Below are 12719 nucleotides of genomic sequence, written 5' to 3' on the forward strand. Positions count from 1 at the left end.
AGTACTAAAGAAATAATGGTTGAGCGTCTTTAGATATGTTCGTTTTCGGAACTAGACTGAAGAATCGAGCTACGCAGGCGCAATAGAAACGCTACTACACAAGGCTCTGTAGGACATCTAAACGTTCTTGTAGGATGCCTAACTAGATGTTAAATATAGCTCTTACCTGTAGAATATCTCCTGTGTTGAAGGCGATTCCGGCTTGAGCACACGGAATCAATTCGTCTTCTAACGGATCGTAGTCAAATTGTGCTCTTACGAAGATCTAAAAAAGTAAAGTTGACTTTAAAAATATGTAAGATAGTCGAAACAAGCTTCTTTCAACATTTAAGGTACAGAAACGTGAAAAGGGCGATACGAATTTATGGTAAGATGTATCTATGTGTTTGTACAAGTACGAAGTATGATTCATGAGATGTTTTCAAATTTAGAGTAACATAGACGAACTTCCGTAAACGAAAGTTTTTGAAAAAGTAAAAAAGAAAATAATGAATGTAAACGTAATGCTGAAGATGAAACGTGTGAAAATGATGTGAGACTGTGAAGCGATGACAAAGAACAACAAGCGCACAGAAACGTAGGAGATCGCGGGGACGCCAGCCATGCCCGGGTGACAATATAAACAACAACAGAACACAACATAAATAAACATATAACAACATAAAGTAGCAACGGGTCTGTTCTCGCTACTTACTAGCACGGGCGAAGGCTTTATCCGGAAAAGCTAGTTAGGACAGAAATACAATTTTTAATTTGTCTGCTTTATAACCAATCAGTTTATGCTTTAAGACAAGCATTGGAGACAAATTTATGTGCGCTTGTCGACTCTTGTTTATTTAATTAACACGGTTTTGGTTTAGTTTACTATTTAATCAAAAGCAAGCGTTATTATTACAGTTTCTTTAATAAATTAAACAAAAATATTGTTTCAGTTTCTACAATGTTGTCTAGCGTAACATTTGTTAGTAATTCTGTTGGCATCTAGAGAAACAAACGTATCTACGGGTTTTAACCTTTAGATCTCTACTATGTTTTTAGGGCTATATAACAAAGTTGCTAGCAGTGTTGCAGACAGACAAAATATAAGCATTACCTCGCAGGGTGGAGGAGCTGATCGGTACGATGGCACAATCTTGAATGTCACCGATCCACGGGCCTCCCGCTGAAATATACGTCAATTGCGTTTTGAACTTTTACTATTTGGGAAGCAGTTCCTAATCATTTACTGCTCCATAATTGTGGATAGTAATTACTGGAGAAAACTTTAATAATTTTTATGAAAAGTTTTATTTGAGTTTGGTATTGATCAATTAAGTACCGACCAAGCTTTTGGGCTGCAGTTTAGCTAAACCTGTTTTAAGAAATAATATACAAAATTTCGTAATTTACGCAAATATCTGAAAAAAAATCCCAACACCAATGTCAAAATCGTCACAAGAATTGGCCTATTTGATCCATCTATCTTATTCAAGTCTATCCTTGGTGTGCCCATCTCCGTAATCGAGTCTCATGTTTTTTTTTAATTTAAACAGTTTATCCAGATCCATCCTTCTTCTTCACCCAACAACAGTCTCACAAAGAGAAAGTGGATCGAAAAATCTTACTCAGATAGGATTCGGCCCCGCAGTTCTTCTAATAGCCGGAACGAGCATTATCGAATTTTTCGATCTGTAATGTGACGTCATTATATCGACGTTGTCGTGTAGGTATTTAATAGTTGAGCCATTCGTATCAGGCTACCAGCTTGACAAGACCTGCGGTTTCACTCCCGTCCGGGACAAAATTTATCGATCATGTTTCTTTTTGTGAGTTTCCCCAATAGTAAGTGCAACAAAATAAAAAAATAAACAACAACAATCTTACCAGCATCCGTTGGAGCTGCGCCACTGACTGGTTAGCGACTGGAGTTCCATTGATCTCTCGAATCTCGTCTCCGACATGCAGCGTAGCCTGTCGGTGGATCATGCCTCCATGCATGATACGTGCGACAATGCAGCGCCCGTCGTCCGCAAGTTTGAGGGTGATGCCCTGGGGGTGGAAAATTCTTAGGTTACATCCGTTTACTTTCCAGCTCTCTATCTAACAGCTCGGGAAGCGAAGTTCCGCATGAACGCGTACAGTCACGAGTACTAACATGTATACACTTTGAAACCATGTCACATTAACTTTTTTGACAAATTAAACCGTAAGTCTCATTACGAGTAAATGTCAAATATGCTAGTGCGACAGGGTACTAAAGTGGGTACATAATATTGCTCATGACTGTACATACAAACTTGGAAATTACAAAGAATTGCCTGCCCAGAACGCTTCCGGTGCCTTTTCTGTAAACATTAAGCTTTTATAATGATCGGATTTAAAATCTTTCCAAAAATGTATCCACGAATCGACACAATCTTTTGAAAATTACTAAGTTTCAACAGTATAATTCTTATAGTAAAAAAATAGCGACTGTAACATACGGGCGGACAGAGAGATAGACTGATGAATCTATAAGGGTTCCGGTTTTTGCCATTTGGCTACGGAACCCTTATCTACATCTACTCGTCTACCACAGAACAGATGTTAACCCCCACTTTTCTTAAAAAAGCACACATCGTTATGGAAACAAAGAGAAAAACACATCTTATATTTTACATAATCGATTATTCAATGTTCCCATTCAATACAATCGAAGGTGTTTTCGCATATTCCCATTCTTCTATGTGTTTTCAAATTACGTCTTTGAGTACAAAAGATAACAATTACAGTCTTGGGAAACATCATATGTTCCTAAGTGCACATGAATCGTCACAAAAATACAATAACACATTTGTGGGTACGAATTTTGTCCATATTCAAATATTGGACCCATATGCCATAGTAGTTGGTCTACAACGACTAAAACCCTTTAGCACAAATACCATTGCATACATACATCAGCAAGTCAAATTTCGTCCATTTACTATCCAGCAAAGGTTTGCGTATGTTCGCAGAAAATTCGATTTCGTAGTTGCGTCCAGTCACCTATCATTACTATTAGGTTTGTTGCCTGTCCAGTAGAAATTTAGTGCAGTACCGAATTTTAAAGTAATTGCGAAAAACGAACGAGTTTATAAATCCTCTTGACGATTCACGAATTTGTTTTGCGAAAAATACAAAGTCCGCAACGTAAATTATAGAGGAACATTTTGAAAGCCTTTTCGAACATTTTATACCAAAATACAACAATTCAAAGTGCATGCAGAAACCAACGGTTACCATGACAATTTTTAAAAGCTATTCCTAAGTAAGAAGTTTTCCATCGGCAACAAAGGTTTTCTCTTTTTCCCTGAAATAATATTCACCATCAATCACAAGAGCGGTAATGAAAGAGGATACCGTAAGGAACCTCGGAAATCCAGTGTTATCCCCGTTATCCCTATAACACAAAAGGGGATTATGGAGTGACGGTCGCTCTTTACACCAACTAATAAAGTAGGGTAAAAGTAAACGAAAAAAATGAGCCGTTCTGGTCATAACGTTTGGTAGCTGTGTCAAAATAACGTCAGTCATTATCATTACTTAACATTATTATATTTACTTTACCTATCATTTTTCAAAAATTATCTTTATACTGTTGGTAACATAGTTACAATTAGAATAATCAATTCCTGTTTCACAAGTAGCAAATCAACCATTTTGGCTATTTTTGCTCTACGGGTTTAATATTTCCGACATTTTAGTACAATGTACACTGTCTGTGTTCCAAAAACATCGACCTTATTGTTCTATGTTCTGATGTATTGGGTAAAGCGTGGGGAGGGGATGGGGTGTGGAATACTTTTGGTATTTCGCGCGCCGCGAGTCAGTACACTTTCAGCTTTCGGTTGTGGTAAAAGTCACAATGCTGGTTATGATTCTGTGGATTTATTGTTAAGGCGAGTGGTTTAAATAGTAGTGTGGTATTTAAGACATTTGAAGTATTTCTATTTAAAATGCACGCTTTATGCAAATTGAAAATTACAGAACCCAATTTTGGAGTTTAGAAACATAATATTGATTCGAGCGAAACAAGTGTAGATTACATTTCCAGTTTTATTTTTTTGTTCTTCCTTTACGCTTTTATAATAATCCTTACAGTCAATAAACTTTATGAAGCCGCCATTTTGTATGATCGGTGGTGCAGTCTAATACAAATTCGAGTTAAGTTGAAATTTACCGGAAATTATATAATAGGCACGCACTGCATTGCGCAAACGTACAACTCACTTCACGCAGGGTACCAGTGAAGAGAGTCAGCAAATAGACTCTCATCAATCAACCAACTTACTTATATTTATAAAATATTCAACAAATAATCCCACTACAAATGATCCAAATTCATCTAACCGCGAACGAATAGGAGGCTATGCCTAGAAACGTGTCTTCAATTATGTTTGTGACGTTGTATGTTTGAACGAATGGCGACGGCAAACAGAAATATTTTTATTTATTTAATAAAAGACAAAGGCCCGATTGACAAAATGCGCGTATTGAAGACTAAAGCTGCAGGATTCAGTGGAAAGCAGAATTTATGTAGGTATCCGACATTCCGTTAAATTGTTGAGGTCATGTAAAATTCACCACCAATCGAAATAAAACTATGCCGCTTTACTTTACTTACTCTAATACAAACTACTGATTGTTCTGCAATCAGTTTATAACAGCTCTTGTCTGATCAACTGCAGACTCTGTAGATATACACAGTAAGCAAACATCGAATATCTAGAACCTATCTATAGCTTACATGTCTGCGCAGAGAAATGAGAAAATCAATAAAGTGCATTGCAGCCGCCATCTTGAATAGTGCTGCCACCTACAAGCGTCTGATATCGAGGAGCAGCCTATGACTATTTTTAGACACAAAGAAATATTAACTCAACATTAATTGGTATTATTTATTAACATCATAGGATTAAGCACAATTGACAAAAAAAAGGCGAAAGACAGGGAAAATAAAATTTTTGAGGGAACATACACACAAACTCATATAGGTACTTCTCAAGAATCGTCTTTACAATCTTAAGGAGCATAATAGAAATGCAATAATAAAGAAAGCAAAAACAAACGAAATATTTTCAAATAATTATGATAGAATTAAATAAATACACCAAAAGTACTGAGATTAGACATTTATTTCTAACTACACAGTACTTACATTTGGTGAAGGTGCATAATGATTGTGTGCAGTTCCCCTTGTAGGAACTCGAGCGATTTTATTTCTACAGAGACTATATTTTTTACTATGAACAAGAAGACGTCTGACTACGTCGGTAGCCGTGGAACAAGAGAGAAAATCGATAGCTTCTAGAAGATTTTACCAGCTCGCACATGCGCAATAGACGCGACACTACACACAGTTTTCCGGAGACACACAGTTGTTAAAGGATATCATCCCATATTTCTATGTAAATCGTTCATCACCGTAAAAAGATACTCTACGTGTAAGGAGCAAAAAAATACAAAGTAATTTGGCCAATTAATTTTAAAACTGAGCATTTTTTATTGAAGGAGTCATTAGAAATTATTATTATTTGTTTATTTGTACACAATAAAACAGACACAAGGAACATACAAAGAAATCAGATAGTACAGGTAAGCTCATCTCTAAACAAAAAGATTTCTTCCAGCCGACCTACGTGACGATTATAATACTGGAAATCAATTTCAATAAGTACATCGAGCTGCTTTTTATCGGTTTTCTTTGCTAGTTTGTGTCTTGGGAGACAAGATGGAGGGAAGATTATTGTTGATACGTCTTCTGTCCCAGTAGACTATCGGCTGTGGTCAGAAGTTAGCGGGTTGTGTCTGTGGTTTTGACTAGGCTTACTAGCTTAGGGCAAGCGAGCGGCTGGAGTAGAAGCGTTTGTATAAGATACACTGTACTATTTGTAATTCAAAATACGAAAGCGATCTACATTTAGGCAATAGGGAGGTTAACTCATTGACTTTGTTCACTTGGTTGTACATTGTCTTCAGCCGTAATACTCGCAATTTGTTTCAAAATTATCGAAGATGATATACCTACGCAGAAGCAAAATTTCGTACAATCAGTTACAGTACTGCCTACGCATGTTTCAGTTGAATATAATGATCGGAAGCCAATTACATTAGTTTTGGGTAGTGGCGGCCCATATCCACTCTGCCAAGGCTTTACTTTTGTGGAAGAAAGTGACATCCTTCGGGTACCTATTCAATTATTAGAAACAACGACTATGGGTGATGTTCCGGATCTAATAATAAGACGATTGTAATTGCATAAGATTAAACAACATTATCAGTTTTCTTTACCTTTCGTCGACAACAACAGACAATGGAACATAGGTTCATTAATTCCTCTATACTGCTGTGATGAACATGTACAAGCTTTTCCTTCACATTTCCAGGAGAGAACTCTTCAAAATCAATAAACGGTTCACACCATTTGCAGACGCCATTTTCTACACCACTGGCTGCCATCTGGTAGCCGTTCGAGTTAACTTGATACTTTCCGGAAATTACGTAACAAGCACGCACATTGCGCGTGCGTACAGAGCTTACAATTCCACAAACTCACAACTACAAAAAGGGAAACGCGGGGCGCGGGGAGCTGCGCGGGGAAGCGGAAACGACTGCAGGTGGCACTACTGCTCAAATAATTTCGCGACTCTGTAAAGGAAAAGAATACTCTATACCATACTACAAAAAAGAAGATGAACAGGGGGGTTAAAATGGCCACATCGAAGCAATTCATCTAAGAAAGCAATATTGCAATTTGACATTTGCGCATATAAAAGTAAGTGCGCAATGCAAACAATTGTCAAATAGCAATATTGCTTTCTTAGATGAATTGCTTCGATGTGGCCATTTTAACCCCCCAGAACCATCTGGCAAAGAAGTAAGATATCTAAGTAACTTTTATAGGTACCTACAAATTATTACATGTGGTGCTTTGTTAACGAACAAAATAGTGGTGCAAACTTTAAGGCACTAAAGAACTACAATTTGTAAATGTAACTAGATAATACGGTACTATTTGAAAATATAATTGTTATCCTAAATGAATCTGACAGGAAACAGGAACGTGCATTTGTTCAAGAACTGCTAGTGGTATTTGTAAGCTCAAACACTTGTAGGTGGCAGCACCGATGAAACAAAATGGTGACGGCAACAGGAATATGAAACGACAAAGGACGGGATGATCGATTGGTAACAGAGTAAACACATGTACCTACATGTCCAAGATATCTTTAAATTGTTCACGCCATAAGAAATAGTCTACTATGCCATACTACGTATTCTAATATAGAACTACGGATTGTATACCGACACCGATGGGCGTTGTTTTTCCCCGCCGGCGTGGGCGTTGTTTTTCCTCCTTCAGCGCTATCGGCTCACGATGCTCCGGTTTACCCAAACATAATCTCAAGTCCCGCCCTGAGTCGAAATTTTTACCCACCTGAGCACCCTTGTCTCTTCTCTTGTCTAGCCTAAGGTGTCCCACTGCTGAAGAAGATTTTTCCAGGATTCGCTCTACAGCGCTTCCTCAAGCCAGCTTTAGGTCTGTCTTAAATTTTATGAGAGCACTTAGCTCTCCCCAATTGTCCAAATCAGTAGCAAATGCTATCCGAAGCAAAACAATAAGTTACGTCACAAAAAAAGAGGATTGCATTCCTGCATTACGTAAGATTTTAAAACAGCTCTGGTATTATATTGTATGACCAACTATTGATAGGTACTTCATAGTTACACATGTACCTTGGACCGGTATTATATTGTATGACCAACTATTGATAGGTACTTCATAGTTACACATGTACCTTGGACCTACAGGTTTATTTTATGTCAGCGCAGAGATGAGAGAAAATCAATAAAATGTAACGCTGCCGCCATTTTGAATAGAGCCGCCATATTGAATAATGCTACCATCTACAAGCGTCCGACATTGGGAAGAAACCTATGCTATTTTTAGGACAAAGCAGTATTACTCAACATCGTAGTTTTATTATTAACAAAAAGAATTTAAAAGAACGTATAAAAAAGGGCGAAAGGGATCAAGGGAAAATAATAATTACATGGAAAATTCGCATAAACACACTCACCCCTCAGAAGTCGAGGGTCTTCAGGAGCATAATATACCTATATCGACGAAGACATCAAAACCAAAAGAAACATAGTTAAACATTTATAGCGGAATTAAAGAAACACACCAAAGGGTACTGAGATGAGACACATTTATTTCTATTACTGTACTTACATTTGGTTAAGGTGCATAATGATTGTGCAGTTGTAGGAACACGAGCGAAACGAAATATTTTTAAACCGCAATCTGTTTTATTAATAAAAATAATTTATTTTTTACTATGACCGAGAAGACGTCTGACTACGTCGGTAGCCGTGGAACAAGAGAGATAATCGATAGATTTCAGAAGATTTTGCCAGTTCGCACATGCGCAATAGACTTGACACTACTCACAGCTCCTTAACACTTACAGCCGTTAAGGGCATCCCATGTTTGTTTCTGCAGTTTCTATTCCACCATTAGGCAAAGGCATTCATAATCGTTCTCGTTGATCAAAAGGTTTACAATATATTATGAAGGTTATTCGTAACATAACGTGCGGCAATACACTGGTATTTGTATTGGTATATATTATATATATTGGTATAAAAAAAAAACAAAGTATTATTTAGCCCATTGTCCCAGAAACTAAATACTTTGTTTAGAAGATAGAAATACTCAAAGTCCATGTATAACCACAATTATAACGATAAACCTGCCCCGCAAGAGCGGCTAGCGAATGACAAAAGCGAATTCAATTGTTCAATTTGTTCGTTAGAAGAGTGTTATTATTTTCAAAATGTACTAACATAATCGGACAAACATATTTGTGATGGTTAACGTTATGCTTAGAAAATGTAAGACGTTAAAAAAAGATGCTGTAAAATAGTATTGTTGAGGATAGTTTAAGTGCAATTTATGAACATTTTGCAGGAAATACCAAAGCAGTTTTGACCATAGACTTAGAATTTGTTCGCACTTACGCGGGTTTTGATTTGACAGTATGTCAGTCCAAATTAAGTACACATTTTTGCCACGGGTTGCGCTGTGATTTTGCTGTGCACATAGCCAATACACGTTTGTGCTAGCGGCGTAAGTGCAACGTGCATACCTGCTATTTTAGTTCTGCCGTTAATGACTAGATGGCATTAGATGTAAGTTTTACTGAAGACATTAAAATTGCGTACTGAAATGCCAGTTCGTGAAAAGAGGAAAGTAATGTAAAGGAAATGTTTATCTGGGCATCTTCAGGGGGTCCAAAAGGCCACATTGTTGCAAAACATCTAAAAATGGATTATATGAATTTGCCATTTGCGCAAACAAAAGTAACTGGGCTATTTCAACAAGTGTCAAATAGCAACATCGGTTTTTAGATGAATTGATTCAATGTGGCTTTTTAGCTGCCCTGATCTGTTGTCTAAAAAATGTTGTACCCGATGATAGCCAGCATGACCGCTCTTCATTTTCTCCGTCCACGTAGTGAAAATTATCCGAAGCGACAAGTAATATCCAAGAGACTAATTATTGACCTGATTGTCCAAAAGTAATATGATCCGTGACTCGGAAGGCACGTTAAGCCGTTGGTCCCTGTTACTATTCACTGATGTAAGTAGTTGTTACATGAGTCATAACAGGGGCCTTTGGCGGCTCAATAATAACCCTGACACCAGCGGGCTTAGCACCGTAAGCGCGCGACTCTTTCTCGCCTCGACATACGTCACCCGTCACTCTCTCATAGTACTGCACAGAAAGAGAGAACGATCTCTGTCGCGGCGAGAAAGAGTCGCGTGCTTACGGTGCTAGGCCCGCAGGGTTGATAAGGTTGGTATTACACCTCAGAACCCACACGATAGGAGAGAAGAAGAGACTTACCATGGGCTCGTCAGTATTCTTCTGGAACTGCACGAGGCGCACCCTTGTCACGTTCTCGAACTCGGGCTCGGTGTCTTCCTCGTCGTCGGGCTGCGGCGCCGGCGTCCTCCCGTTGACCGGGGGAGGGGACGCGCGGAGAGACTCCTCGCCGTACACCTCTCTGGCGACCACATCGTGAGCCTGTAGTAGGGCCTGGAACAACGGAGGATGAAATTGTGATAAATGTATTCTTGCCTGGAAGAAATTGCTGCTTAGCAATAAGGGCGCCAGATTGTACTGTATTTCGTCCATGTGTGTAAAACTTGTTTTGTATGTTGTGTGCAATAAAGTATATTTGTATTGTATGAAAGTTACATTCAGGAAAAATGTAGGTTCTTTGACCGATTTATGAGTAAAGTTCAGTTGAGAATTAGATGTTACTTAATTACAAAATAAATACATACTAAAATTAGTTATTATTTTTTTAAGTGCAGTTTTCACTAACACAGTTGGTTCGACCATTATAAACGATACGGCTTACCATCTATCAAGTTAGACTAACAAAAAGCTCGGCAAGGTGTGGGGTACCTACTTAGTTCATCTTGCGATGGATGTACGTGAGCTTGCGTTATGTTGTTAGATACTGAAATACTATCAACGACTTTAGCTTATTAATAGTTTAGGTTAGGAGTTAAGAATCACAAAATTAGGAATACATATAAATTGAAAATGCAAAACGTGACGAAGACAAAATTATGTCATAGCAAAAGAAATTAGAGAAAACATTTGTACATGGTTTTGCTCTACATTTCTTTAAAGTTGTTTTTTACTCTGTCATTATGCCTATCTTGCGTAGGTGTGCAATAAAGAATTATGTATTAGATTGAAGTATTGATGTGGAAAAGTCAGTTGCATTTGTATTGGATGTCTTTTATGTTATATTAAACATTTTTAGAAACTAATCAATTGAACTGAACCTGCAGATATATTTCGAGCTACCCGGCCGAATCAATCAAAACTTCAATCAATCGACTTCAATATTAAAGACTGGCGATTTAATTGCTGGATTTCGTTTTTCAATCTAGTGTTTCCGTATATGATAGAGTATTTGTGAGATCCCGGATACTGTTGCCAATATCGGGGCTATCCACAAATGCAGTGGCCTGGCTGTATCAGCATTTGACGGGTTTAAAGCGACGTCCATATGTATAGAGGATTATTGATGGATAGTGTGGTGTGATAGATGATTCGACGACGCATATTGCATCGAAATTGAACGTTATGTAAAACTATATATATAAACTACCTAACCGGACAGGACTTGCACCAATGAGGCATAAATTTATCTTAAGTGCACTTACACAGTTGGCACGATCATTATAGACGGCGATACTACCGTTCATCATCTATCACGTTGGTCTAACAGAAACCTCTTTGAGGCGTGGATACTTAGTTCATCTTGCGATGGATGTTTATTCAATCATCAATTAGGCTACAGAAAAAAAGAAATAAGATTCAATTGGAACATTATCTCTACATTACATTATATCCATCTTACGGCTTCGTATCCCAAGTTGTCTTCTAAATACTTGGGAGAATCAGTGTATGAGCCACAGTTTATAGCCCATATATCGTAAAGTTGGTTAAGTTGAAGTTCGTTGTCGAGTGCACATAAAGTTAAAGTTGAGAAAGTAAACAAACGTATTGTCACTATGAAGTTTTATTGCACACTAATTATAGCTAATTTACAATATCGCGCGGCGCCTAAATGTAGGTCGCCGCCTCAGCATAAAGTTATGTTCGGACGTGTCCCGTACAATCAGTTTATGTATGTTTTAGAGAGAACCAGGTGTTTATTGAACTTTGCAGGACATGACGCGCAAGTTTATGTCATTCGCAAGATTCTGCAACCTCAAGCATTCGATCTTCAACCTTATGATAGATTTATTACTGTTTAATACTCAGCTTATCCTAAATCTCACAATATTTATGTGACGTGCTGTGGAAAATGTATCCACTAGTAATATGTAATCTTCAAAAGATGTAATCGACACTTAAAAGACTAAAAGCATCAGAGATAACGACCCACCTTTTGTAGTAGGTAGTAGTAGTAGCAGAAAGTGACAGAGTAAAAAATAAATAACAAATATTATGTTTGGTGTTGGCAACAAACGAAAATAGCAAAAGAAATCCGAAAGACTCGAATCCTGATATATCACAATGAACATTTACATTAAACAAAATACCCAATTTAATATAATCGTAAATAGACGAAACAAATACAACAATAACAATGTTAAATCCAAAAGTCACAATATTTCAAAACGATATGACACCATACAGTCCCCACATCAAACCGGGGTTAACTACTAAGCGAGCTTTGAGCTTAACCACATTGGCAGCTAATATCTGACATTGTGCCTCGCCGTGAACCGCAACATAAACCTTCAATCAATCCAATCTACGAATAAATAATAATCCAATACTGTAGAACTGGTGTCCTTACTGGTGTTTCGTTTGAAGTCGATGCCTAAATACGTATAGCATTCGACGCGAACTCAGTATATTCAAAGTGTACAAACATAAACTACTGTAATTTTTATTGAGGTGTACTGTGTACAAAGTACTGCGAATTAAAAAAATTGGTCTTCGTCATAATTCCAAGTCAAATTATGATACTGACTTTAAGAAATATTGATGTTATAATAATTATAATATTGAATAATACTGTTTTTTTTTTTTAATTTTACATTGTTAGGGCGGTTAAAATGGCCACATCGAAGCAATTCGCATATAAAAGTAAATACGCTATCTAAGTAATCTATAT

General features: G+C 37.4%; 1 protein-coding gene across 6 annotated transcripts in view; it reads right to left on the reverse strand.

Moving 5' to 3' along the window:
- The window catches only part of LOC126370207 (peripheral plasma membrane protein CASK), a 403706-nt gene that overhangs the window by 13219 nt on the left and 377768 nt on the right, over nucleotides 1-12719 (reverse strand). For 3 of the 6 annotated variants that reach the window (XR_007566841.1, XM_050014988.1, XM_050014992.1), the window contains 5 exons: nucleotides 9914-10105; nucleotides 1864-2028; nucleotides 1094-1162; nucleotides 695-724; nucleotides 167-265 (listed from right to left, as the gene is read on the reverse strand). Coding sequence is in view for 5 of the 6 variants with exons in the window: in XM_050014988.1 (XP_049870945.1) it covers nucleotides 167-265; nucleotides 695-724; nucleotides 1094-1162; nucleotides 1864-2028; nucleotides 9914-10105 (555 nt within the window). In the remaining variant the exon portion in view is untranslated. Of the gene's footprint in view, nucleotides 1-166; nucleotides 266-694; nucleotides 725-1093; nucleotides 1163-1862; nucleotides 2029-9913; nucleotides 10106-12719 lie in introns of all 6 variants that reach the window. The other 3 variants (XM_050014989.1, XM_050014990.1, XM_050014991.1) reach the window with 3 other exon arrangements.

This window comes from Pectinophora gossypiella, chromosome 10 (assembly GCF_024362695.1).
Source record: "Pectinophora gossypiella chromosome 10, ilPecGoss1.1, whole genome shotgun sequence".
Classification (NCBI taxonomy): domain Eukaryota; kingdom Metazoa; phylum Arthropoda; class Insecta; order Lepidoptera; family Gelechiidae; genus Pectinophora; species Pectinophora gossypiella.